Source organism: Colletotrichum paranaense, assembly GCF_030867605.1.
Source record: "Colletotrichum paranaense strain IMI 384185 chromosome Unknown Scaffold_13.1, whole genome shotgun sequence".
Lineage (NCBI taxonomy): Eukaryota > Fungi > Ascomycota > Sordariomycetes > Glomerellales > Glomerellaceae > Colletotrichum > Colletotrichum paranaense.
Genome location: NW_026848971.1, coordinates 865,403 through 892,104, shown reverse-complemented (window position 1 = coordinate 892,104; position 26,702 = coordinate 865,403). Strand labels below are relative to the sequence as shown.

General features: G+C 54.1%; 11 protein-coding genes across 11 annotated transcripts; 6 read left to right on the top strand and 5 right to left on the bottom strand.

Annotated features, from left to right (window-relative positions):
• Nucleotides 1-217: 217 nt before the first annotated feature.
• On the bottom strand, nucleotides 218-1,254 carry CPAR01_13764 (uncharacterized protein; the record flags this gene model as incomplete). The annotated part of the gene is made up of 3 exons (XM_060498016.1): nucleotides 218-755; nucleotides 873-913; nucleotides 970-1,254. The coding sequence occupies 3 exons, from the start codon at nucleotides 1,252-1,254 to the stop codon at nucleotides 218-220; spliced, it is 864 nt and encodes a 287-aa protein (XP_060343484.1).
• CPAR01_13765 (uncharacterized protein) lies at nucleotides 243-1,166 on the top strand (the record flags this gene model as incomplete). Its single annotated transcript, XM_060498017.1, has 1 exon — nucleotides 243-1,166. One exon carries the CDS (start codon nucleotides 243-245, stop codon nucleotides 1,164-1,166), a length of 924 nt encoding a protein of 307 aa, XP_060343485.1.
• Nucleotides 1,255-3,877: 2,623 nt separating the features above from the next.
• On the top strand, nucleotides 3,878-5,984 carry CPAR01_13763 (uncharacterized protein; the record flags this gene model as incomplete). The annotated part of the gene is made up of 2 exons (XM_060498015.1): nucleotides 3,878-4,468; nucleotides 4,527-5,984. 2 exons carry the CDS (start codon nucleotides 3,878-3,880, stop codon nucleotides 5,982-5,984), a joined length of 2,049 nt encoding a protein of 682 aa, XP_060343483.1.
• A 762-nt stretch (nucleotides 5,985-6,746) lies between these two features.
• On the bottom strand, nucleotides 6,747-9,512 carry CPAR01_13762 (BRCA1 C Terminus domain-containing protein; the record flags this gene model as incomplete). The annotated part of the gene is made up of 3 exons (XM_060498014.1): nucleotides 6,747-8,920; nucleotides 8,972-9,299; nucleotides 9,408-9,512. 3 exons carry the CDS (start codon nucleotides 9,510-9,512, stop codon nucleotides 6,747-6,749), a joined length of 2,607 nt encoding a protein of 868 aa, XP_060343482.1.
• Nucleotides 9,513-12,377: 2,865 nt separating this feature from the next.
• On the top strand, nucleotides 12,378-13,453 carry CPAR01_13761 (uncharacterized protein; the record flags this gene model as incomplete). Its single annotated transcript, XM_060498013.1, has 4 exons — nucleotides 12,378-12,508; nucleotides 12,660-12,745; nucleotides 12,795-12,969; nucleotides 13,021-13,453. 4 exons carry the CDS (start codon nucleotides 12,378-12,380, stop codon nucleotides 13,451-13,453), a joined length of 825 nt encoding a protein of 274 aa, XP_060343481.1.
• Nucleotides 13,454-14,106: 653 nt separating this feature from the next.
• CPAR01_13760 (30S ribosomal protein S6) lies at nucleotides 14,107-14,653 on the bottom strand (the record flags this gene model as incomplete). Its single annotated transcript, XM_060498012.1, has 3 exons — nucleotides 14,107-14,392; nucleotides 14,531-14,562; nucleotides 14,630-14,653. 3 exons carry the CDS (start codon nucleotides 14,651-14,653, stop codon nucleotides 14,107-14,109), a joined length of 342 nt encoding a protein of 113 aa, XP_060343480.1.
• Nucleotides 14,654-15,118: 465 nt separating this feature from the next.
• Nucleotides 15,119-16,294, bottom strand: CPAR01_13759 (squalene/phytoene synthase; the record flags this gene model as incomplete). Its single annotated transcript, XM_060498011.1, has 2 exons — nucleotides 15,119-16,088; nucleotides 16,164-16,294. The coding sequence occupies 2 exons, from the start codon at nucleotides 16,292-16,294 to the stop codon at nucleotides 15,119-15,121; spliced, it is 1,101 nt and encodes a 366-aa protein (XP_060343479.1).
• A 388-nt stretch (nucleotides 16,295-16,682) lies between these two features.
• Nucleotides 16,683-20,260, top strand: CPAR01_13758 (SNF2 family domain-containing protein; the record flags this gene model as incomplete). Its single annotated transcript, XM_060498010.1, has 3 exons — nucleotides 16,683-18,991; nucleotides 19,040-20,122; nucleotides 20,182-20,260. 3 exons carry the CDS (start codon nucleotides 16,683-16,685, stop codon nucleotides 20,258-20,260), a joined length of 3,471 nt encoding a protein of 1,156 aa, XP_060343478.1.
• A 1,243-nt stretch (nucleotides 20,261-21,503) lies between these two features.
• On the top strand, nucleotides 21,504-22,382 carry CPAR01_13757 (uncharacterized protein; the record flags this gene model as incomplete). Its single annotated transcript, XM_060498009.1, has 1 exon — nucleotides 21,504-22,382. The coding sequence occupies one exon, from the start codon at nucleotides 21,504-21,506 to the stop codon at nucleotides 22,380-22,382; it is 879 nt and encodes a 292-aa protein (XP_060343477.1).
• Nucleotides 22,383-23,244: 862 nt separating this feature from the next.
• Nucleotides 23,245-24,006, top strand: CPAR01_13756 (uncharacterized protein; the record flags this gene model as incomplete). Its single annotated transcript, XM_060498008.1, has 1 exon — nucleotides 23,245-24,006. The coding sequence occupies one exon, from the start codon at nucleotides 23,245-23,247 to the stop codon at nucleotides 24,004-24,006; it is 762 nt and encodes a 253-aa protein (XP_060343476.1).
• Nucleotides 24,007-24,465: 459 nt separating this feature from the next.
• On the bottom strand, nucleotides 24,466-24,960 carry CPAR01_13755 (uncharacterized protein; the record flags this gene model as incomplete). Its single annotated transcript, XM_060498007.1, has 1 exon — nucleotides 24,466-24,960. One exon carries the CDS (start codon nucleotides 24,958-24,960, stop codon nucleotides 24,466-24,468), a length of 495 nt encoding a protein of 164 aa, XP_060343475.1.
• Between the last annotated feature and the right edge of the window lie 1,742 nt (nucleotides 24,961-26,702).

The window sequence follows — 26,702 nt, the reverse complement described above, 5'->3', positions numbered from 1 at the left end:
GCCCGCTCTCAAGTCTCGACTCTATTCTACACGCGTTGTAATATCGATGGAGATGCAAACGAGCTGGCTGAACTTCGGAGTGGGTTTCGAAACGGACCGTCTTCTACAGACAGCTCTGACTCTTACACGAACCCTGTTTCTTACCAATGACATGTTCAAATCCCTTCCAGGACCCTGACGGATGGGCCGAATGGGACAGAGCTTCTAGAAGCCGTTTTTAGCGTCTTCTCGTGTTCGACTCGATGATACGGATACCGGAGACGCCTTTGGGGCCTTGGATTCCGGAGTTCCTCTTCCCCCAGGGCCAAGACGAACCGACATGCAGAGTCGAACCCAAAAAAACCGTTCTTTCGCCTCCCCTGCCCGTATTCCAATCGGTGTTCTCAGGGGGGAGCTGCAAGTGCTGTTCCGTGTTCTGTGCAGCAGCGAGGATACCCACATCGACTGGAACGCCGGGTATGCAGGACAGCACGAACGAGGCCCTAATAGAGACAAGGACGAAGAACATTGAGCGCGCTGCCCTGCTGGTGCTGCTGGAAATAGGATCTCTCGGGGTCCGCCGAGAGGCAAGAAAACCAACTACGACGCTACCGTGGGATACCTGCCAGAGCGCAACAAAGTTGTCACTTGTCAGAGCTCGCTCGTGTGCCCGACGTTTGCCCCGCTGCAACTTGCCGAGCGCTACAGAGTCCCCTTCGCTGTCACTGTGTGTCGAGTTGAAGCGCATAGCACCAGGGCCAGGGCCAAGCAAGGTTCTAATCGAAAGGCTTCTGATCTCCGTCGTGGCCCCTCTCCGCCGTCCTCTTGTTCGTCGCTATCTATCTGGATGTCTGCCTTGGCGTCGTCCCCATTGCTTGACGTTTGGTGCTTACAGGAGTAGCTCGCCGACCACAGGATGCCTTTCCTGGGGCCGCTGGGCATTCTGTGCTCGCCCTGCCTGTGAGGTAGAATTGAATTGTTACTGCTCACGCGGGGCTGCGTTCCTGTTTGAGGCTTGGCGAGGGGCAGCCCTCCAAAGTGGCTCTCTGGAAGAGTCCGAAGGGAAGAGCTCAGAGCGTACAGGGCATACAGGATGGAGGGGAGCTGCACGGCGCTTCCTGGATTGCTGCTCGCCCCTCGATTCATCCAGACGGGTGGCGCAGGCGGCAACAGGGACGCCCCAGTAGCCAAGGGTGGCGCGTTCCTTTCTCCCCCGGAGAAACTGCGTATGGTGACGATGCTGCTGTTCCAAGAGAAAGAGAACTCGGACCACATGGTTGGCGAGGATGGGTGAATCCGAAAGGGTTCAGTTCAGGTACAACGTTACGGATTGCCGGTACATGTGCTGCTCAGTGTCAATCCAAGGCCAAGCCCTGTCGTTAGCATGACGCCCGTGATGAGTTGAGGTGAAGGGTCGAGGATAGGCATTACAGCTCTATGGAGAAACAAAATCTCTCCAAAACACGCCGGGGCTATTTCAGGATGATTGTTTACGAAACTTTTCATGTTCAATCAGCTCGGCGATATCATGGTCGCTCTGAAGATTGGTAGACGCTATTTCCGGCAGTTGAAAGGGCGTAATGCAAGATTACCCTGGCAGCTAGGGTTGGCAAACAAATGCCGCGACTGAGTCTCAAGTTCATTGATGAGCTTGTGAACAGTGAGGAACAGAGAGATTTGAGGAAGGGATGAATCATGAATGATAGCTTCACAAGATCGAGTCCGGTGGTTGCCTACCTTACCACCACATCCACGATCTACGGGGGTCTCTGCAATGTATCTTCTCGGCAGAGCGAAGGTAGAGAGGTACATGGAAGAGGTATCCAGGCTCTCACAGAGACATATACAACGCAAGAGACACCACCCTGACTCTGGATGTCACTGCCCTGAGAGACACATAAGCAGTCTGACACAGCAAGAGTGACCTCTGACCACTTACCAGTTACAATACATACCTACCACAGTAAGTAGGCACTGACCCAAAGGAAAGGGCTGGAGAGAAAGGGTCTTCTGCTCCGGCCGTGCAGCTAGTCCCAGGCGGGCAGCAGATGGTGCAGATCCAACCGTCAGTCCGTCACTGACCCCCTGCCACTGACGGCCCCCCTGTCTCGTCTTCTGCGTGCCCCCGGACAGTATGATTTCATGGATCTGGAGCGAATACGTCACTGCAGGAAGATGGAGCGTGGAGCAGGAGCGTGGAGCTTGCTTCTGCTTGTCGCGTTGCCAGTTTGCTGCGCGCTCCTCGTCTGCGTATGGCACCTCCCACATCCCACCAGCCAACCACCACCGACAGCAAGCAGCAAGCACTACATCACAAGCTCATCTCAGCCCCTCCCTCTCTTTCTTTCTGCTACCTGCTTTGTAGTTGCCAGCAGCACCACCAGGGAAAGAGTACTTGCCGGCTTCGGTCTGCCTCGACATCCAGCTGATGCCTGGTGTGCCTCTTTGATCCCCCTTCTGCCGATGCAAGTCAGAAGTCACTCTATTCTCTCTGTCTCTGCAGTATTAGCTCTCGAGTGAGTTGAGTCATCCGCGCAACTTTGCTCTGGCCTTCTGCGCTTGATAATCGACGAGAACCTCTACATCATCACTCGCGTCTCCCTCAGCCAGCTGGCAAGTCCAGCACTTTGCTCAAACCCTTGGGCCTCTACTCCCTCTACACCATCGTTTACAATACGGGATAGACCTATTGGGCACGGCGCAGATCCGCTGCCTTTACGGATACCGGTACACGCGAACCCATCACCAATGAAGTCTGCCCCCCTCCACCTTCTTTACTACTATGTACTGTGTAATGAAGAAGGGCACTCGTCAAAGCTGTGCTCCCCCTCCATCCCACGGTACATCCCAAAGTCGACTGTTTCTCCCAAGCGACGCGGGGCCGAGTTGGAGTCGCCCTCGGGTTGCGACCACATGATTAGCTGCCACACCCAAGGCCATGGACTCAAGTAGAGTACACCGGTGAGGTACAACCTGACCCCCCCTGTCTGCGTTTCCCTTGCCTTTTCTTCCCTCTCCCAAAAAGGCACAAGTGACAGTTGAAGTCATTGTCAGCCATCCGGTTTACTGTACGTACGAGTACGTTCCATGACAATATCGCCATGAGGCCCCGTTTCGGGTCACCACCACCTACCTCCTTTGCTCCTCGCTTGGTTTTCTGCTGGCCTCGCCTGGATACACCTTGACAAGCACACAAGCAAGGCCTTGGTTCATGATTTACCCGCCTGTCTATCTGTATCCGTAGTGTACCTCATCGCCTCTGTATCTCTTCTCCTAACTCTGTACGGAATACTTGATACTCAGAGGGCTGAGTAACTCTACTTCCTGCCGACAGTTGGACTCCAGCTTTTCGGTGAAGCAGATCAGGACAGGATTTGGGGAAGTTGTTATTCTCGGACCTCACGTTGCACATCACAAATCAACACTCTCTCGCCCTTTCTCACTTCTCTTCCTCTTGAGACAGACCCCTTCTTCTCTTCATATCTTCCCTTGCGGACCAACCTTTCCCTTTTCAACCCTCATCCTCCGTCCGTCACCCACGTTCTCGTTCCCGGGACCCCTGCTACATCTAGAACCTCGCAGCCTCTCCTCTGATGCCACATCTTTATTGCTGTGCCTGACTTGCATCACTTTTCCCTGGTCTTAACCCGCCCTCCCTATTGCGTATGGCTGTCGATCACACCCGACACAGCGTCCCAATACATCTATCGCCTACCCGCAAGAGCGCACTATCTTAGACGGACGTTGATTCCTCCCGTCTCTCTCCCTCTCCATCGCATCAACACCAACAACCACCAAGAAAAAACCACACACCCGTACAATAGTCACTGCTCGTCGACTGAGCAGGAAACTTCACCAATCCTGACCACAACCATAACGACCCCATCACTCTCTCGTGATGAGTAACGGCAACTCACCCCCCAGTCTCAGAGCTGTTGATGCCTTTGCGCGCGCCTTATACCGCCGCGCCAAGGCATCGGGACCAGATTTCGACGACGTTGCCAACGTCGTCCGTCGCCTGCACACGGTCCTCAAGCACCTCAAGGTCGAGTCCGAAGACCAAGATTCTCTCCTCAATTCAGATGCCTCATCCGTTTATAACCGCCAGCTTGCTCCCCTTGTTGAGGACTGCGACTTTGCCCTCAAGCAGCTCGAAACCATGATCGAAAAATATGGCGAGAGTACACAGCTTGAAGAGCGCGAGCGTGACATGTTGACCATGGTTCGCACGAAACTTGCCAACCAAGAAACCGCCATCGATATGTTTCTCGACACAGTACAGCTGCACAACCCCAGCAAAGCCCAACGTGTAGTGGACGAGCAAGGCGGAAACTTGGACAACATCAAGGACAAGGTGGATGCCATTGCAGCAAGGTTATTTGCTCGGAGAGACAGCGGCATTGGCGACGACGAAGAGGACCTTTGGCAACGGTTCCGGGCCGAGCTGGAGAAGGAGGGCTTCTCAAAGGAAGTGTTGCGCAAGAACAAGGTATGATGATCTTGAACACCGAGACGGGAACAAAACAATTGCTAACTCCTCTGAACAGGAGGTTCTGCGTGCCTATATTCGCGAACTGGAACATTCAACTGGAAATGATGCCACGGCACCACCCTCGGTTCGCGGTCTCCTCGCCCAGGAGCGCGCATACCCCCATCCAGCCATGGCGGTTACACCTGCATCCTACCAGGGCCGCGACAATTATGGTCCTGGAGAGACGTACGGTTCATATGACGACAAGTATGCTCCGGCTGTAATGGGTGACCGCCGTATGGCTGAGCAGCGCTCCGCTCCCAACATGCCAAACGAGTTCAGCACTCTTTCCACTTATGGACGGGAACATGGCGCGGACGATAAGCACAACGACTCTCTCGCCCTCATCTCAACTCGCGATCTCATGGCCATGGATACCATCAACCACGGCATGGATAACCTTCGCCTCACTGCCGCTCAAAATTACAGTACTTCCCCTTCATCTACTTCACCGGCAAACCGCTATTTACCACCAGATGTTGCAGCCGCCCGCGCTGCAGCAGACTTCTCCTCCTCGCCCTCCAACCTAGGCGTATCACCACGCTTCGTACCTCCAATCCCTTATCCCAACAGCCACGGTGGCCCTCCTTCCGCATATGCATCCCCACGTACGTCCCAAAGCCGTCTTGCACCAGACCGCTACGGCATGGATATTCCCCTGGAAGCCAAGTGGACGCGCATTCGCCGTGCCCTCATCTCCCCCGAGATCCTTGAGCGTGCTGGCGTTCGCTATGAGGCTCGCCCAGATTACGTCGCAGTCCTCGGTGTTCTCAGCCGTGAAGAGATCACCAACTACGCTCGCCTCTCTGCCGAGGCCCGCGCTGCACGCTCTTCAAGACGTCACAACGGCGGCCCCCCGCCAACAGGTGGTGCAACGCAAGGCTCACCTCGCCGGCGCGGTGATTCGCATACCTCATCATCAGAGGAACCCCTATGGGACTCGTCCGACAACTCGTCAGAAGCCAGCTACCCCGACGAGGAGAAAGGAAACAAGACATACTACATTGTTCCCCCTCCCTCAGACAAGGAAAAGGGCACGTCACCCGCCGCAACCGTTCAGCCAAAGCCCATCCTCAAGAACAAGAACGAGAACCACGTCCGCTTCGACCCGCAACCTCATGAGCTCGACCCCCACGCCTCGTCTCCCCGCTCCCATCGCGACGACCGCGATCGGAGGAGAAGGCCCTCGCGCCGCGAGCCCAGGGACTACGAGAGCAGGGACCGTGACGGCCACTACAGAGATCGCGAGCGGGAACGTGACCGAGACCGCGGTGATCGTGAGAGGGACCGCGACGGCCACAGAGACCGCCACCGTGACCGGGACCATTATCCCAGCCGTCACCATCGCGAGCGATCTGACCGCGACAGGCGAGACAAGAAGAAGGCCTGGGGCGAGACGCTGGGTGCCGTGGGCATCGGTGGTGCCGCGGCCAGTCTGCTCAGCGTCCTCACTGAGGCAGCTTCTGTGTTGTGATCCTCCAACGCAACTACCTACCTGTCTATCATACCTACATACCGTCTTTTCTAGTCTTTTAGTTGTACGATGGCTAGTTGATTGGAGACTTGGACCCCCGGTATCAAACAACGTACCGTTCTTAGGAGCTGGCGCCCTTGTTTTCCTTTCTACATATTCTTCTAGCGTTTACCATTGGGGCTGTGCCCAATACACATTTTGATCCGACGAGAACAGCAATTAGGAATACAGGACATTTAGGGAGACGGGAAAGGAAATCTTTTGCAATCATAAAAAACTCCGAACAACAGACTTGTACCTTTCTTTCCTTTTGTCCAAACTTGTTTCCAAGTTGAACAGCAAACTCATGATACCTGTATTAAGAAAGGGGGAGAAACAAGTAGGGGCGGTTGGAGAGTTGTACGAGAGCGCATGGGAGAAGCCCCTAAGAATTTGTAGATGTACACTATACCTTCACGAAATGAGAGATACCCCCAAAGATTGATGCTTCTATGATCTCGTTTCCTCTCAAAAATTCATCAATTTCCTATGCCTACTCCGTAAACCCTGTCTTGGCGTCATCAATTCCATGTTCCTTTGTTATCATGCTATGCAATGCTATAACCCCTTCCCCACCTATGCTCTTCACGCCCGCTTCTCGTAAACGTGCGAGCCGTTCCCCCTTGTCCTCTCATGATGATATAATCCAAACGAAATCCGCGCAAAGTAACTCGATTGTTTCAAGCAAATACCGATGTTCAAGTAACCCGGCACAGTTTCTTTCTACTTGCGTCTGAGTTGCCTGGTATTGGGCCTTGCCTCGTCACTAAAGTCAAATCCTCCAATGGTAGAAATCTTCTTCCTGGCAGGCTGACTGACGACGGGAGGAGACGGAGCCACCGCTTTGCCGGCACCCTCGCCGCCAACGCTGGCAATTTTGCTCATCATCTTGGCCCGATGCTGCTGGGCGCCGGGGTCCTGGTACTGTATTTGCGTTGATGGTGGTTCCTGCTCCTTCTCCTGCTGAGGCTTCTCCTCCGCGGTCCGGCCCATCGAGTCCATGCGCGACTCGGCGCTTCCGCTAGATGCTGCCGACGCGTTGCTGATAGCACGCCCAAATATTCGTTTGGCACGTCTTGTCGGTTGCTGCAACGGGCCTGAGCATTCCACATCGGGGGCATTCTCGCTGCTGGGTTTCGACTCGATCAGAGATGCGAGCTTGGAAGTTAGGTCTTCTTTCTCCGCATTCTTCATTGCGTCCCGTTGACGTTTGCGCTCCGCCTCCGTTTCCTCTTCGTCACAATCTATTGGTTTCGTCTTGACTTGGTTTTGCTCGCTGGCTGCATCGGTAACAGCCTCGGGCTCGACGGGAGCTTGCGCTTCGGCTAGAGAAATAGGAGTCGCATCCAGGCTGTCGGCTACGCTCGTGGTTCTGGCCAGTCCCACAGGTTGCCTCACTGGCTGCTCCGCGTTCAAGTCGCTGGGCGTTACGTCTGTCAATGACGGTAGCACTGTCCCAGCACCAAAACTGTCTGCCTGGTGCGTCTTGGCTGTCTGGAACTGGAGGGAGGCGGTCGACTCAGCCTTTGCAATCGTTGTCTCGCGATGCGCAAAGGCTGCCGACGAAGTCTCTCTCACGGCTGGAACCTTCGCAGTTAATGTAGCAGGTTTCTGCCGACCTTCATCGTCTAGGAAGGCTGTTGTGTCGATTCCACCCACGACTGTAGAGTGCCTCGCCGCTGGCTTTCTCGAAGCTTGAGGCACAGGCTCAGACCTTGTCCTTTGGAAAGCCTGCTTCATATCCTCCCTAGTTGTCTCCTTGGGCTTCGGCTTGGGCTGGAGACTAGAAGGCTGGCCCAGTTCAGGAAACATGAACTCCTTGATTGGCACATTGAAACCTGTTGTCATGCACTCCCAAAGCCACTCCGAGCTGACAGCCGGGATGTTATTGTCGAGGGCCAGTTTCAGCTTCTCCTTCCTCGTTTCCGCGAGCGCCCTACAGACCAGCACCGAGGTTGTGTCGTTGAGCCGTGATGCGAACCGAGCACCAATCTGTGTGATTGCCTTTTCCACATGCAGCAGGTCGATTCCACTAAACCCCGCCGTGCAGATGGAGATATCCTTGAAGCCGTGAATTGGGAATACTGGTAGCGGGCGACCTAGAATATGGTTGTCTGGGTCGCGAAAAGCTTTGTTATGCAGGCATCGCTCGATGAAGAACTCGGTCACTATTTGGATCTTGTCGATGTGCTCAGGCGGAACCCGAAGGTGCGTTGAAGGCTGGGATTCTTGTGGGACAATAAGAAGCCTGCGGGTCGATCTCGCTTCATAGCCTTTGGTGGAAAGTTCTTGGAAGGAGTCGCAAACTTGTCCCCCCAGGGAAACTATGGTGTCTGCGAGAATTTTGGATTTCCATGGCTCAAACCCAGACATGAAGAAAGAGCATGCAGAGAATATACCTGCGTCAGGAGCAGACTGGACCATTCGATCGTGGATGCCAGAGTCTTGAACTTCAATCCTGTCCGCCGTATCACCAGGCCCGGCGGACTCGGCGGAAGGCTTGTTACCGAGGATATCTCCCCAAAGCATGTCTCGCTGGCTGCCGAGCTTCATGCTGGCCGTTTTCCTGAGCTTTCTCTGCCCAATCTCGCCCGCGCCTGATCTCGATCTTTTCCCTGCGGACGCCTTCCTTGGTGTTACTCTGTTCCAGGCGCCCTGGCCTTGCTCCTCGGCCGGCAGGACGGGATCGAAACACTGCTCGTCGAGGATCAGGCCGCGCTCGATGCTCTGCTCGAGCCAGGCCAGCGATACTGTGCGGATATTCCATGCCCTGGCGGCCTTATACTTCTTTCCTTCCGGTTTTCGGACGATCAAGTGGGAGACTCGTTTTGTTAGATCGCCCGTATATGCGCCGCCGTTGGAAGTGATTTTCTCGATGATGCTGTTGCGTTGATCGGCTATGAAAGGTCAGGTTGAGAATGGAAAGAACGCCAGTCAACTTTGCTTACGATCGTCGAAGCCAGTCATACAAAGCAACAGACTCCCGCGCTTAGCTTCAGTAGAATCGGCCGCATCGACCACATGGCCGCACGTCTCCAGCGGCTTGAGCTGCCACTCTCGTTCGAGAGCGGCAAAGTCAATATCGGCATCCTTCATCCATAGATCTCCTACTGTATCGATCCATTTGGCATCCATGACCTTGATATCGGTTCGTTCTTTGGCGACATGTCGGTATTTGGGTGTGTCGTAGTCTCCTACGACAAGATGTGTCACGTCGGGAGTTAGATCGTACTTGTGGATGCCTCCGAGTTCTTCAGTCTTTGCTGCTATTTGTGTCTATATGAAGGTGAGAAGATGGGTCATGGCGAGGTTATGGGAAGCAGCATGGAGGTCGGATCAGGATAGACAGAGGGGCGAATGAATGTGTGCATCACCACAACTTACTCGCTGGTCCGGCGGGATGCTTGTGCAGCACACCACCACGCCCTTGAAGGGATGCGCAGGGTCGATGGCCGGCTCGCTCGAGTCCCGACTGCGAGGGGAGTCCATCCTATGGCATGTCGGTAGCTATGTGGTCCTCGAGGCAGCATTCAAGACTGACTATCCTGTCGACGGTTGGGTGTTCTCAAAGTAGGTGGTCTTTATCGCTGTGGTGTAAGGTACGGTACCTCATGCAACAGCGGGACGGCGCGTCGAGAAAAAAGTCGTGTCTGCTGCCTGCCCAATCAATTAAAACAGTTGCCAAGCGCAATAAGTGCCATTGGTAGACGTCATTCGTGGTGGGGCTTATCATGGTTTGTTCACACTGTGTACTTGGACGATGAGGGCCGTGAAGAGGTTGCTTTTCTGGGGGAGAACACAGTGCAATTATCAGACCAGCAAAATGCCTTAAACAACGAGACGAGTCTCAGGCTTGAACTCTCACCCCAGCTTCCTCACCTAACCTCACTCAAATGTTTAATCATTGATTTGCGAGAATGTTCGACCGAAAGCTTTTTATTGAATGGCTCAGTCAATATAACTTTATTTTGTAGGGCACACATCAATCGATGTTGCCCCTCAAGAATAGCTGTTTTAGTCTTAGTCTTAGTGTTGGTCTTGGCTCATCATCGTGATCCTTATGACATGAAATGAAGCCTTGTATGTTTATGAAAAAGATAGCCTCGAGCTGATTTATTGGGAAGCAGGAAGTAATTAGGCCTTTATCAGTCTCATTCAAAGAGGCAATATTGAATTCTGGTGTCTATGTCGTCGGATATGAGAGGAGTTGCCGAATGATATCGTCTACCTTACACGCATGAGATCTGAAGGGAGAGCCTTCGTACCTTATAGTGATAAGTTCAATCGAGGATAGAGGTGATTGACAGAGCAACTGGGAATGATTAGCAGAAGAAGGTCTGAGAGTCTTTGCAGTGAGTTTAACGAGGCCGGTGAGTATGAGATGCACGCATAGAAACGCGGGAGAATGTTCCTTCCAAGATGAGGCCCAATGAGGAAGGCGGGGTCAAAGATGCGGGCTCTTGCGGTCGGAAGGTCCCACTTCCCGCCGTCCACGGTCCGCCATTGCACCAAAAGTACGGAGTACAGCACCTCAAGGCAGGTCATTTTGGAGTGAGGTGATCACTGAGGAGCGAGAGCCTTACCGCCCAAAAATCACAGACTGCCCCGCCATAGGCAGGAAGACCTTCAGCAACCAAACTGGAAGGCATCGCTCGTTGGCTCTTACCCCACCATCTCGGCTTCAGCCTTGCTTGCTCTCACCCCTCCGAAGCTCTTTTCCACCACCTTACTCTCCTCCCTTCCCAACTGACCACACCACTGCAATAACGACCTTCAATCCCACGCACCCCGTCACGGCTGACCTGCACGAACTTCGCCTCGTCTCCTCAAAAAGCGGCTGACACTCGACCTCTTCCTCTCTGCCACGAAGCGTACTGCCCTCTTGCCGACACCCTCAGTGGTCGCATCGTCACCGACTCTTGAAAGCGGTCGAATTGCGTCACGCGACTCGCTCAACCCACATCCGAACCGGGAAGATAGTTTTGGGCAATACGGCCACACGCAGACGGAGGTAGAGCTGCTGCGAGCACAATGGCGCCGACATCGACCTCCCAGAAGGCGATGACCACCCAGTTCGTTCAGTTGACGGGTGCAAGTGACAGAACTGCACAAAGGGTGAGTCCAAGCCCAGAGAAGAATACCCTATCGCTGTTGGCGCCTCGGTTTCTCGTCTACCATGCGACGCATGCGCTTTCCCAACCCCTCATCGTCCTCGTCGGTTCGCAAGACGTGGACCTCGTTATTGAACTATCGGCGAAACGTCGAAGCCTGCCATGCGCCGCTACTCTACGTTGCGCTGCTTTGCGTTGTACTGTCTCGTAGCTGGAGCATTACTGGGCTTCGACGCGATACTGCCTTGGCGGGGAAGGGGGGCAGCTGGTGGAAGACGAGACCGCCCACCGGGCCGTTGGATCTTGAAGGCGGAATGGAGTGCTGACTACAAGCTTCCGAATAGTACCTGAAGAACGCCGGATACAAGCTCAATGAAGCCGTTGATGCGTAAGTGCAACTCACCCGATATACTACACGGGGTTTCCTATAGTCTATGCCGCGGTTTTGTGTCGTTTCGTTCGGTCTCGCTCGCCCCCAGTTGTTTGCTGGACATGGCCGTTTCTGCCATCGCCTTTTACCGCCCGTATAATGTTATCCGAACCACTCATCTCATCATGCGCCGGCCCTTCTCGGGCAATTTGACCTGCAGCGCACGCAAGGATACCGCGTTAGTTCATACTTGACTTGCTCGGTTGTTGGCCCGGTCTGAGATGCCCTTTGTGGGGGAAACGCCGTCGAACCCCCCCCCCCCCCCCGGAGCGCTACTCAGCGTTGCGCTGCTCCAATGCACCCGTCGGAGAGAGGCACCTCTGCAGCTACGAGGTCACAGTTCACTCTTTGGGGATACATTGTTGCCCACACCGCAGGAGAAAGGCCGAGCCGACGCCGATCGATAATTGCTCCTGAAACATTCACGCGGAGGAAATGGCTCTTAAAGCAACGAACTGCCATGGCAAGCCGCCACCGTCGTTGCTTTGATCGGCCGTCTCCCGTCCATTGGTCGATCTAGTTGACGCAAGTGCCTCGCTTTTCCGGACTGGGCCGGCTGTCACCCCGGTGCCACTCATATCCGACCACCACGAAGGTCACGGTCCTTTGTATGGAGAAATTGGCTAGCACTCTTCATCTTCCTAAGCATCTCGTCACAAACGGCTACAGGCATTCAGCACACCTTTGCCTTTTCGAGCCTCTATCAGTTGTGTCGGTTCCGCACCAGCCGGCGTGCTTCATTCTTGGATGCGCCAGAAACCCGAAGCACGTTGGGACTGATTGACGCCGAGACAAGGCAGGAGCACCAAGACGATGGGGTGGAAAGGAGTGAAGAATGCCTTGCCTACCAAAGGCTTGAGTTTGTGGTCTTCGAGACGCAAGGCATCAAGAAATAACCTCGTTGCTGAGGAGAAGAATCAGTCTGGGTATTCCACCCATTCAGTGTGCCATGTCCTGCGCAAAGTTGCCATGTCCTGCGCAAAGTTGCCAGCCGACTTGCGTCTTTTGAAGCTTCAATAACTCAAATATGTTTACGTTCTTATGGAGTTGTTGCCTCTTGTGTTGCAGAAAAGCATTGACTGACAATTCCTAAAGATACTTCTCTGGCGCCAGCGGAACTTCCACCCCCACGACTTCGGCGCTTGATACTTCGTTGAATCAAATGTTTGACAAGCTACGAGGTATACTTTCACAGCCTAGCCCCTTGATTCCATGACTAACAGTAGGCAGATGACTCAAAAGACGAGAAGAACACACTGGGTCTTGACACTACCATGGCGTACCTCGGCGACTTGGGCGTCAACATCGAGAACGCTGAGCTGCTAGTCGTGATGGAACTCCTTCAGGCACCGTCTGTTGGAGAAATCACCAGAAAAGGCTTCGTCGATGGCTGGAAGGTGTCTGGGTATGAACAACTTTTCCAGCGTCAGCCTCCAGTATACTAACATGATTATAGTGCTGCGACGCGTCAAGCGCACGTCTCTCACATCAAGTCACTGGTCAGCAGTCTTTCAACTGACCCTGCCTACTTCAGAAAGGTGTATCGGCACACCTTCGTTGCCAGCAAGGAGCCGACCCAAAAGGCACTCAACCTTGAGATTGCTACAGTCTACTGGAACGTCCTCTTTTCGCCACCAGGTTGGGAGTGGAAGACGAAGAACCAGGACTGGCTGCAGCTGTGGTTGAAGTTTCTCGAAGAGAAGTGGACCAGATCTGTTAACCGCGACATGTGGAACCAGATCCTCGAATTCGCGACCAAGTCCATGGCAGATGAGTCATTGTCTTTCTGGAACGAGGATGGGGCATGGCCGAGTGTAATTGATGACTTCGTGGCTTGGTGCAAAGAGAGAGGGATTGGCAAGTCCGAGACAATGGACTTGGACGCCTAAAAATATTGCAACAGACCACGGATCGGCATCACCACATGAGGCCGAAACTCACGACGAAAGGTCATTGAGATAATGACTGGGACGGATCCGATGACGGTAGGAGGAGTGCAAATCGGCGCGCCTTCCACACACACTTGGTACATAGCAGCGGGACGTCTATTGACAGCGAGGCCGCTGAAACCACAGAGATAGGCTACGTCGGGAGACCAGATACCATGGCCAAGGGTAGAGATTTTCAGCATTAGCCTAGCGCATGCAGTTGTGAACTGCGAATATCAGATTGACAAAAGCCTGAGTGCAAAAAAAGTGCATATTCTTTTTATACGCAGTGGTTTAGTAAATCATTACGTCCAAGTTATATCAGTGGCGTGCCACATATTTATACACTCCGAACTATCGTCGGCTCTATCCATGCGCAATCAAACGTCCCCGGCGCCGGCTCGGGGGTGGATCCCGTATCATACAACAACTGTCATTTTAAGGCCCGCGAGCCACGATTCCCGACTCCCACGCGAAGGAGAATTGTACACCCCGTGCTATGCGGTCTCCCACTCTTCATCCGCGGCGGTGATGATCCACGAACTCCCTTGTATCATTCCATGCCCCTCTCACGTCTGGGGGCCGTCTTCCTCTTCCTTCCCCTGAAAACGCGCTCATTGATCCCACTTGACGTCTCCGAAGCGGGCCATGGTCTCGAGCTTGCCGTCGCCGAGCTTGACGTGGGCAGTGCGGATGACGCGGGGGTCGAGGTTGATGGTGGTGCGCATGTCGTTGTGGGTGGCAGATGAGGCGTCGTAGCGCATGACAAAGTAGTGGCCCGCCTTGTGCTTCATCTGGGCCTTTGCGACGGGGCGCGGGAGGGTGAAGACGCCCCAGTTGGAGATGCCGCGGATGACGCCGCCGTTGCGGAGGACGATTTGACCGGCGGTGAGGGCGATTCTGTAGAGAGTAATTGGTTAGATGAGACTTGGACTTGAGGTCTTGTATGATGGAGAGGGTTTGCAATGGTAGATGGCGGGAGGTATTGAGGTCCTGGGATCGAAGGGGGTTATGGGTAGAGATGGAGGGATCGCGTACTCTTTCACCTCGGCGAGGGAGCCCGGTCGCACCTGTGATGATGTTAGTTACTTATTTCAGAGAGAATATATCGGCAGCAGAATAAGGGGAGCGACTTACAATTCCTATGAGTTCGTACAACATCTTGATATCGACATTGACGCTATACTGGGGATGATTCGAGGTTCGAAAGAAGCTCCAATTAACGATTGCCAAATTATTTCGGGAGTTCATGCGCCACAAAAGTGGAATTCTCCGAAATGTGGCTGGCGCTGGGATCTCAAGGAAATGTGGGGGTGCAAAGGAAGCTCCAGCCACGGCCGTGTGGCGCGTGATTAGGTTGGTCATTAGCACTGTCCCCGCGGACGGGCCGGCCAATCCAGGTGACGGAAATGTCAGCACTGGGTCTCTCGATGGGGTTTACGCTTCAACTCAGTTATGATTGAGAAATGATTACCTAGGCCTCATGGGGAGCATGATTACTTTTTAACACGGCCTCTTCAACCAGAAGCCAAGCTAGTCTTACACTGCACTCTTACACAGCCAACCCACTGATGTTGTAACACCGTCAGATACGTGATTGTACAGAACCGTTTTCATTGTGGCCACTTAGATCTGGCTCTTGCTCGTCGCACGCCAGAGACGCCAAGGCAGTTTCCAGCTCGCCTTCACCGTCCAAGGGTCAAAGTTGGTCCCCTCGAGATTCGTGAGGTACTCTTGCGCCGGCACAGCCTCAAGCAGCACTCCGAACCCTCGTCGAAGGTCCCGCTGCGTGTCATCCTCTTCCGGCTCGTACACGTGCTCCGCCTCTCCCTGGTGCTCAAACTCGTGACCGGCGTCCTGCCCAGCCTTGAGGTTCTTGAGCATCTCCCGCGCCGTAATGAGGTGGTCGTTTGCCCGCGTAGCCACCTTGAACACGGCGTCCTGGAAGCCCTCTGCCTGCGGGCCGTATCGGAAGACATCCTCCTCCCTCAGGTTGACCTCCGCCATGACATCTAGCGGAAGGAGAAGCGCGGGATCCTGTCGTCCGCCGCCCGGTCCGGCATGGGATTTCGCGGGCTGCTGCTGCGGCGCAGCCAGCACGGGGATACCGCGCAAGACGGCCACGATGCCGCACGCCTTGCCAATGTGACTCGCCAGGTGATCCACCTGCATGGAGCGGAGTGGCATCGATGCTAGCGTGGCGTACATGAGCGTCGAGTACGTGTTCTCGGCGTACTCCTCCAGCGCGGCCAGCGACGCATACGGTCTATTGTCCATGTGTTTCGCCCGTGTCTTGACGAGCCGCTGCACCCAGAACTTGATGGAGCTCGCTGTGGCGTTGCCTGACGAGCGCGCGCGCAGGTCCTGCAGCGCCTGGTGGAGGAGCACGCATATCGGTTCGGCCGGGGGGGCGCCGGCAAAGGTCTTGTCGATGGAGTCGCGCCAGAACTGCATGCGCATCTGACCGATGGTCGGGTTGGAGACGAGCTCGGGGAGGCGGACTAGTTCGAGGTTGAGGCTGCGGAGGGCGAGGTAGGTGTCTGTTGCGCGCGCCGGGACGAGGCGGCTTATTATATGCGCATCGTAGTCGCTGTGTCTTTTTGGGAAAGTCAGAATCTTTTGGAACGGTCAAGATCCACCTCTTGATTCGGGGGATGGGATGCGGTCGTACTGCAGCTGCGATTGGCAGTATTTCCTCGCCTTGACGACGTCTGCGTCTGTGACAATACCCCTTGTGCCCTGTGGAGGGGTCTGAACGAGCCTTCTCAGGCCATGGCCGGCGATCCGTGTTGTGCGATTCATTCAGAAAAAGACGCTGGTGTGATGCGCCATGTCGGTGCTGCTTCTGAAATTCGCGAGTTGCAGCTGGATGGAAAGCTGTGGGGCCTTTTTTTGTCCACTGCTGCTGCTACACTGTGTAGGTGCACTAAAACTCCGAGGTCGAACTTTGTGGTTGCGGGTAATGACGTCTTTGCTGGGGTGTCTCTTAATTGACTTATCTCAGTAGACACGCAGTCACATGACGACCCGACGCGCCCCGTCGCGCTGACTGATTCGCCTCGCGTCTTCCGAACCCAGGTCCCTTGCCCAGGTAACTTTTTGTGGCGGTTCGTCTCGTTCAGTGTCAGTGGCACACCACCCAATACGACCCGCCATCGTGGAAACCTTCATGGCGGCAGCCTGAACAGCTATGGAATACCCACAGTCTCCTGAACCCCCGGCGAAGAGGAGACGCTTCTTTGCCGCCTCGGACTCCGATGTGTTGAGCCATCAATCCAGCCCGGTGTTACCCACCCCACCAACGCAACCGAAGCAGCGATTTTTCCAAGATGTCGACGATCAATCGCCCCAGATCAAGAGCGAGGATGCTGAGCCCCCGTCTTCGCCCTCGAAACCACGCGGACCGCTTGTAGAACAGCCAGTCGACGATGCCTCCAACCGATCCGGCCCGTCTTCAAATATGCAGCGCGAAGAGTCCGCCATGACCTTCGACCAGGAAACCTTTGAGAGCTTCATAGGAGACAAGGTTACGGCGGAGGTGCTGGATATAATTCGGGATAGCTGCGACAATAACCTCGAGCGAGCCGTCAATATGTACTTTGATGGCACGTGGAAGAACCTCAAGAAGAAATCTCCGGCTCTGAATGCCATTTCTCGACCACCACCAGCCGCGGCCAACACCATAAAGCAAGAAATTCCCATGGAGGATACACCAAAGCCTGCGATCAGACGAACCATGCCCGAGGCAAGATATATAGGTTCCCTCGGTGTTGAGGGCTGGGCGACACGGAGCGGGACAAATCTGCTTAACCACGGCGATGTAGTCAGGATTGAGCGGCAAAAAATCCAACCGCCAAAGTCCAAGTTACATACGAAGTTCGGCGTCGCGAACGCTCCGCCGCGTGGCCCAGCTGCAAGTTCAAAGCGAAACGACGTCCTAGTGCGGTTCACAAACAGCAGCGGGTCAGAGATTGGCAGGTTGGAGAAAGAAACAGCCGAATGGGTCTCAACGTTGATGGACCAGCAGATATGCAAGTTTGAGGGTACCTGCGTATATGCCCCTGAGCGTCTGCGAACGAACGACACCGTTTTCATCCAGCTGAAGTGTCATTTGCTTGCCTCAGCATTCCATCGGCCTGGGTTCAAGGTATCAGAAAACAGGGCGACCAATTTCTTCGAGGAGAAAGAATCGACCGAGGAGAAGGAGCTTCGTCTTAGGCAGGTGGCGTTGGTGAAGCTCTTTTCCGAGATCAATCTTGAACCTACGCGAGCCAATGCCACAGCGTCCAAACACCAACGGCAAGGCTTGCTGCAGGCTGCAGAGATGGATGAGAAAAAGGAGAAAGACACTCCCAAGACAACCGATCGAGCACCCGGGTCTTCGCCCCCTTCAGACGAGCAAGAGGAGGGTGAAGAGCTGGAGCAAGACCAGCTTGATGCCCTTTACCGCAAGGCCCAATCATTCGACTTTAACACACCCGAAGCGGAACCTGCCGATACCTTTGCTATGAACCTGAGACCCTACCAGAAGCAAGCGTTGCATTGGATGATGACCAAGGAAAAGGACCAGAAGAGCAACAGGGAGCCAAGCATGCACCCTCTGTGGGAGGAATACACATGGCCACTCAAGGATACGGACGAAAAGGAGCTTCCTCAGGTTCACGACCAGCAGCATTTCTACGTCAACCCATACTCGGGAGACCTTTCTCTCGATTTTCCTGTTCAAGAGCAAAACTGCCTCGGTGGTATCCTAGCCGATGAGATGGGTCTCGGCAAGACCATCCAGATGCTCAGTCTAGTCCACACCCACCGCTCTGACGTCGCGCGGCAAGCCAAGGCGATGGGTAGTGTTCCTACGTCCGTCAATGAGCTTCCAAGGCTTGCCTCCAACTCATCGAGCGTGCTAGATGCGCCTTGTACAACACTCGTCGTGGCACCAATGTCATTGTTGGCGCAGTGGCATAGTGAAGCTGAGAAGGCCTCAAAAGAAGGCACTCTCAAGGCCATCGTGTACTATGGCAACGAAAAGGCCAATAATCTTCAGGCCGTATGTTGTGCCGCGAGCGCAGCGTCTGCGCCTGATGTGGTCATTACCAGCTACGGTGTGGTGTTGTCAGAGTTCAACCAAGTTGCGGCTAGAAAGGGTGACAAGTCGTCTCATACCGGACTGTTCTCGCTCAACTTTTTCCGCGTCATTCTGGATGAGGGCCATCACATCAAGAATCGACAGTCAAAAACTGCCAAAGCGTGTTACGAAATATCTGCCGAACACAGATGGGTGTTGACTGGAACGCCAATCGTCAACAAGCTGGAGGATCTGTTCAGTCTGGTTCGCTTCCTTCGTGTGGAGCCTTGGAACAACTTTTCGTTCTGGAAGACTTTCATCACTGTCCCTTTCGAGTCCAAGGACTTTATGAGGGCACTTGACGTGGTGCAGACCGTGTTGGAGCCTCTAGTTCTCAGGCGTACCAAAGACATGAAGACGCCCGAGGGCGAGCCGTAAGTGAATGCACCCTGGATTGTCACACCTTAGCTAACCCTTGGAAGACTGGTACCCCTTCCACCGAAACATGTTGAAATCGTTGATGTCGAGCTCAGTCAGACCGAACGAGAGATTTACGATTACATCTTTACGAGAGCCAAGCAATCGTTCAGAGAGAACGTCGAAGCAGGCACGGTGATGAAAGCGTTCACTAGCATTTTTGCCCACATTTTGCGCCTACGACAGTCTTGTTGCCACCCGGTTTTGGTACGAAACAAGGAGCTCGTCGCGGACGAGGTAGAAGCTGGAGCTGCAGCTGACATGGCTGCCGGTCTTGCGGACGACATGGACCTAGGTTCCCTGATTGAACATTTCACAGCAGCTATATCCGAAACAGAGTCCAACACAGCTGCTTTTGGAGCCCATATCCTCGGCCAGATCCGCGACGAAGCCGAGAGCGAGTGTCCGATCTGCGCCGAAGAGCCCATGGTCGAGCAGACGGTCACTGGTTGTTGGCACTCTGCTTGCAAGAAGTGCCTTCTGGACTACATGAAGCACCAAACAGATCGGCATAAGGTGCCGACCTGCCCCAACTGTCGAGCCGAGATCAACTATCGCGACCTATTTGAGGTTGTTCGCCACGACGACGACCCGGACGTGTTCAAGAAATCCAAGATTAGTCTACAGCGCTTGGGTGTGAATAACTCCTCGGCCAAGGTCGTGACTTTGATCAAGGCCCTGCGTGACCTGAGAAGGGAGCAGCCGCGGGTCAAGTCTGTTGTCTTCAGCCAATTTACATCGTTCTTGACACTAATTGAGCCTGCTTTGGCACGGGTGAACATTAAGTTCCTCCGCCTCGACGGATCCATGGCGCAGAAGGCTCGCGCGGCGGTCCTGACTGAGTTCCAAGAGTCAAAGACATTCACCGTGCTGCTCATCAGTCTTCGTGCTGGTGGCGTGGGGCTGAACTTGACGTCTGCGAAGAGAGTGTATATGATGGATCCTTGGTGGAGTTTCGCAGTTGAGGCTCAAGCGATTGATCGTGTGCATCGCATGGGCCAAGACGAGGAGGTTAAGGTCTACCGCTTCATCGTCAAGGGGAGCGTGGAGGAAAGGATGCTTCGGGTACAGGACCGGAAGAAGTTTATGTGAGTTGACCCATCCGGTGTGCTGGATGACCGAGTATTTGCTGACTTGATACCCTTAGTGCTACGTCTTTAGGAATGATGAGCGACGAGGAGAAGAAGCTTGCGCGGATCGAGGACATCAAGGAGCTTCTCAGCTAAGGGGAAAGTCTCACGTAATGGTTCTCATGGCTGGCATATGTGCATTTACAAGGCGTCGCTGGGGAAAAGTGCCTAGGATGGCATGATCAATGATAAACATAGTGCCCCTAGTGCTAGGCACCGGTGGAAGAGGCGGTCCAGCACGAACTTGCCGGTAACACGGCGCAATTATTGTCAAATGGACATATTCAAACCAGTCTCTTGTGTCTGTCAATGAAGGGTATGCAGAAGTGTCAAGCATTATGCTAGGTTTGACGTCTCAGAACGGCCTATGAGCGAGCATGACATTACTCTCAGTGTAGCACCGAAGCACTTGCCCAGAGGATGAGGTCTTGATGATGAAGGAGGTTTTGGACACCGCGATATGAAGATAATTATTCATGACAGTCGTTTCCAAGTTGAAGAAGCGTTCGCAGTTTCACCTCCAGCTGACCATCGTGTACGGCTGTTCCTTCACATACCTACGCGGTAAGGCCGAAAGCACAAATATTCGGAGCTTCAATAACCACCAAAGACCTCTTGGACTTTGGAAGCAAACCACGAATAAACACAGAATCAGCCAAAAGTTCACATGCAATGTCTCTTAGGCAGCGAAACAACTTTTCCGACGATAACCCGCTTTTCCCCGGGTTGCCTCACACGCTGCGCCTAGTCTGTGACTCTGTCGCTGTCACCTCACTCGCTCATTTAGTCACCACCAACAAAACAATCAATCACACTGCCCAAAAACAAAAACTGAGCCACGCTGAATCCGCACCAGACCGCGGGTCATTTCGAAAACAGAGAAAGTCATTTTACCCTCTGCCTGCAAAGAGTTGGAAAGAGCGACCGACTGACTACTTAATACTCACCAGTTCTCTTCAGCGCCTGAGTGCTACTGTCTCACTTGCACACAGGCAGACGGACACTCAATCACATGAGAAAACACCATCACCACATGACCAATAACCACCCGCGCGACTCGCCGTGCCACCAACGACCAAGCTAAGAAGCTTTAACCCGCAAGCTACTGAAGTGGAAAAATAAAGTCGAAGAGGGCCTCAGAAAAGAAAAAGAAGAGCGATTCATTTCCTCTTTTCTCACTTTTCCCTTTTCATTCTTTTGCACCCTTACTATCCGAGAGTGATTCACTTACACCACTGAGCGCTCACTCTTTACAACTTTCACACTCGCTCAACTCACATTTTACCACATTCGCACAACCAGCACAAGGAAACCCAATGCATCCCGATCCCCCGTGGTCATGGATGGCTTACTACGCACACTGACACGCTCCCGCAACACCGCGCCGTCCCCGAACCGCGGCAGCCGCAATCGCAACCGACACAGCGGCAGGGGCGGAGGCGGAGGCGGCAATAATCACGGCCAAATCGAAATCATTATCGAAACCCTCGCTCGAGGACTCGTCGAATATGCAGTACAAAAGTACATGAAGAAGCTGAGCGGCGGCGGCGGCGATGAAGACAAGAATGGAGGAGGACACAGAAATGACCGGCGCCTTAGCACACCCAAAAACCATGGCCACGACGAAGACGAGCGCGCTAGAGGCGGCGTTCCGAATATGGACATGGAGATGCTGGAGCACCTGGGCAAGAACATCTTTTCCAAAGCTATGGAGCGCTTCGGTGGCGGGGGAGGGGAGGACGATGAAGAGGAAGACATGAGGCGGAGACATGGCAAGGGACGAAGAGGCAGCCGAGACCGCGATTCATACTCTCGTGGACATTCGCAAGATCGCTCTCACGGGAGACGACACGGCAGTGGTGGCAAAGACGATGACCGTGACCGGAGAAGGCGCCACAGCCGCGACAACGGGTACCCTTCACACGCACCCGGCTCGCCCTCCTCGCCGTCAAGACACCATCGCGGCGATGACGATACCCACCGCCGCCGCCGACGCGGATACGGGACCGACTATGCGCCGCTGAAAGAGGAGATGGAGACGTTATCCAACACGCTCATCTCTTTGAACGAGCGACAGCCCGGACACGCCGACTGCGAGTTTTACGATGCGTTTATGGAGCGCTCGGGCAAGGTGCAAGAGGCTATAGGGTCTGTTTTGGTGCAGATTCGGGAGAGGGAGGAGAGGAGGGAGGAAAGGCGCGGTCGGCGGAGGGGTTGAGGGGGAGGTTTCTATGTTATGTTTTCCTCAGAGGAAGTGCGTATATGAGATACCCAGTTTCTCTTTTCCGTACATAGATTGATGAGCGATGATTTCGACGACGGCTTGGAATGGCAATACCCAGTAGCACGGAGGCAATACCCGGACTTCTCTTGACTTTGAATTTTCGGCAGCGGTGTGGTCGAAGGGGTGGATGGACGGCTAAATGTGTGGTTTGTAGGATAAAGTAGAATCTAGAATAATTGCAGCCTCCCTCCCGTCCCGTCTTATTTGCTACCTGAGCTGCCGCAAGCACGTGTTTGGGATGCAGAGGTCGCAGAGTCAGCAATGGCCAGCTTGTATCGTAGACGCAAACGCAAACATGGCTGGGTACCGAGCGTGCGGTGGCTTGATGAGAGTGCTACGTTGTACTGCCTCATTCGATTGTTTGGAATTTACTTTCTGGGGATCGTGAAGGCGTGCCTGAAACAACCTCTTTTCGAGACTGCGTGAAGAGATAGATTGTCGTGACCGGTTGTCGTGGGTTTACCGCTTGCTTCGCTATTTCCAAGTGTCTCATTGTTCCTCCTTAAGACATAGCTTGGGGCAAACTGGCTTTTGTAGATCAACGATGCTAACAAGCTTAGAAGAGGTCAAAAATGATTCATACAACTATAGTCACTTCTCCCTCTGAGTGGAATGGGGAAAACGAAATAGTCATGGCGATGCTAGAACAGCGAACAAGCCGATGACTAGAACACGAGAAACGGCACAAACCAGCTGAGGCCAGACCTCGGCCGCCCCTGACATGGCGCCAATACCAATATCCCCAGTCCCGGCAAGTCATTTGGTGCGTCGTGGCGAGGAAGGCAGAATAGCAGGAATGCTCATCGGCTGTCTCGTCGGAGGCCTGGCTGCCGTGAGCCTCATATACTTCTGCTTCAACTGCGTTTTCTCTCCCAAGCCGCGGAAAAAGATGGACCATCAAGTACAGCATGTCCACCCTCACAAGCCTCCTATACATAAATCTCATATCCATCACGTACATTCGAAGCCTGAAATGGATGCCCACGTACATTCTGCCCGTCACCCGCACGTCCATGGGTGGACGCATCGTCATCACCACCACCATCATAAACACGGCCATCAGCATCACCATGCCAAACGAAAGGCGAAGCCCAAGAAGACTTGCAAGAAAGCAAAGCGGAAGGCCAAGGTGAAGTCTAACCGCAGGAGTAAACATTCTTCGCAGCCTCGAGAGCCTACGATACGATTCATGCCTACGCCTCCCATGACGGCTATGCCCATGCATCCAGCTCCGGTAGCTGGTATGGGAATGGGAATGGGAATGGGCATGGTTCCCGGTATGGACTTGCCGCTGGGCGACGGCTTCATCGACTACGGGCCGGCGCCTGGCCAGGATATGGGATTAGAAATGGGATGGGGCGTAGACCCCAACTTCCGGCTGGAGCAGTTCGCTACGGAAGACGATATACATGGTGACAGGGAGGTGACTTGTAACGAGTGCTGCTACTCGTTCTTTGATTCTTTGTGCGGTATCCCGCCGGAAGCTCGAGATCTGAGAAGGGAGGCCGCTGGTAATGGAGCTGCGATTGTGAATGACAATGAGATGGAGGCTGTGTAACTGTACAGTGATGAAGCCGGTCTCCCGAGGGAGGCATGTTGGGAGGTTCGGCCCTTCTGAGCAAGAAGGCGAGTGTTCCAAATACTGGTTGGAGGTTCAAAGGCAAGACCAAGTTCATATAGAACCAAGAGATACATAAGCCGAGCTGCTTTAGACACAGACCAAAACAACAATCATCGATTCAAGATTATACACACCGCAAACGTACAACACTGCTGGGTTCAATAGGAAAGATAGTGGCGCCTGGGTTCGCCTTGGAAATTTCATTCGCCAACTCCCGCTCCGAACAAATGTCAAATTCTGCATAATACAACTCACGTCAGGTCATGGAATCCTTCTTTCATGTCAGTTTGTTGAAGCTTTATAGTGAAGGACACAATGTACCTGAGACTTTCTTTTACAAGCCCTCTCCCTAGTATTGAGTCTCGCCCGGGGTGAGGGTGTAACACCCACCCAAGACTACTTCTCAGCTGGGGCATCAGCTGGAGGGTCGGCGGGAGGGTCGGCTGGAGCATCGGCCGGCGCGTCGGCAGGGGGATCAGCAGGCGTGGCAGAAGGGGCGGTAGAGCGTGGCGCGGAGGGCGGCCCTCGAGGAGGTGGATGAGAGGCGGGGCCGTCGTCGGCCGAGCTCTTTGAGCTCCTTGAGCTGTAAGACTTGTGGGAGTGATGGCGTCGGCGACGACGATGTCGACGGCGACTGATCTTTTTGAGAGACACTCGGTAATAGTAGAGAAAGGCTCCAGCGCCCAGAATGAATACGAGGATGGCCACCCCCACCGTGACACCAACGGTCAGGTTGGTGGTCTGTCCACCTGATATCGAGACCTGTCTCTTTGTGACGGTATTGTAGTGTTTGCCTGCACGCGCTGCCACCTCAAAACCGGGGGAGCGAGACTCTGTCTCAAGACCGAAGCTTCTCGGCACTCGGCCATTGAGGGGTTGGGGGATATACATTCAGTATCCGGGGAAAGATAGCCGGTGATGTTGTTGAGTCGAATAATAGAAGATATGAATGGTACAGTAATGATCAAAGTATCACAATAGAGGGAGATCGGAATCGTACGAAAAGAACAGTTTGTGACATGGTGAACGTGGAAGCAGAGAAAGAAGAACAACCTGCGTAGCAGATAGGGTGTCAAAGGTCCACGAGACATATTTAACCTCAACATCCCTTGGGCTGCTATGGATGAGATGATGGGCAAGATGGACGGGGGTCACTGACGGTGTAAGGTAGCTGGCAGCTCGCCTGGGTTGAAGGAGGTTCCGTGGTGAATCCGAGAGGATAACACAGGGGGCGCATATGCAAGAGTGGCATAGTGCAGCGAATGCGGAGGAGAAATAGAAGAAGAAGGGAGTGTAAGACTGTATATCCGCATCGAAGGAGCAGCCGAAAAACGAAGGCATTCTCCAGATGCAGCAGACTCAGGAGCAGGCTGGGCACGATTATGCGCGGTCCATGCAGCTGCCAAACCAATGAACCGGTGGTAGGCGTGGCGACGGTCCCCTACCGCAGCAGTTCCCGCACTCGTCGGGCCGCTCGTAGCCCAAAAGTAGTCTCTCGAAGCTATTGCTGATGGTGTCGTGGGGGGTCACTTTCCGCCAGTCACATTAGGTGAGGCTTTCGTCTCCCACTCTCCTGCAATGGGCTGATGGCCTCCTGCTGATGGCGGCGACTGCACTGGTTGGTCTTGGTCTGGCTGGATCGTCTTCTTCTTCTTCTTCTTCTTCTTGAAGGCTTGGTAGTCGCCCCTCCAGAGCGTTCTTTTGCGTTACCGGACGTGATAAGTGAGCAAAGGGCGGTGCGGTTGGAGGCAAACACGGAGATCGCAGTTGGCTGGTTGGGCATCAAGACCACCAAGGGGTCAATTGGTACCCGCCGCCCTGGTGAGCTCGCGATCGAACACGTTGACAAGTGCCAAAGGCTAATTGAGGCCTGTCCGGAGTAGGCAGCGGGGCTTGCGGGTGTTCCATCGTGGGAAAAAGGCGAGTCGGTGACGGGGGAATGTCAATGGATGGATCTCACGATGGATCCTGTCCACCTCGTCTTCTGCTGCCATCAGTGAGTTGCGAAGTACGTACAGCTCAAGAACTGCCTCGGTTGCTCAGCTAGAAGACCTGGGGACCTTGAGGGGCTGGCTTACTTAATTGGACCGATGACTCAGCTGCTCCTCCACCTCCCGCCTCTTCTTCCTCAAGTACACCTTTCCAACCCATTCCATCGCACCCTCTTCATTGCGACTACGGAACGAAAACATCACTCTGGTTCTTCCAGCCAAGCCTCTCGCTTCTTGGGCCTGAATCGTCTAGGATTCCCTCATCAGGAAGTAAACCAATCAAAATGGCCGTCCTGGGCCGAACAGACAGGGCGAACTGGCAGCGGTCTCCCAGCCAGTCGGCCTACACCACGAGCCGCCGTGCAGCTGCATCCTGCAGTCGTCTACAATCTCTCGTCTTTGGCCCAATTGGGCATCACACTCTGCCGCCAAACGACATTTGGAACTGTGGTATCGTCACCTGGATACCATGAAAGAGATTCTGAGCAAGTGCCATGTGTCTTCCATGCACAATGTCTTGCAGCTTGGACCAGAACCCAAGGGGCACCTTCTCCTTACGCCGGGGGCATTGTGCTGTGACTTGGCAGAAAGAGCCATTGCTATTGTCATTTTCCACTAATACGCAAAAGTCGTGACTTCTCC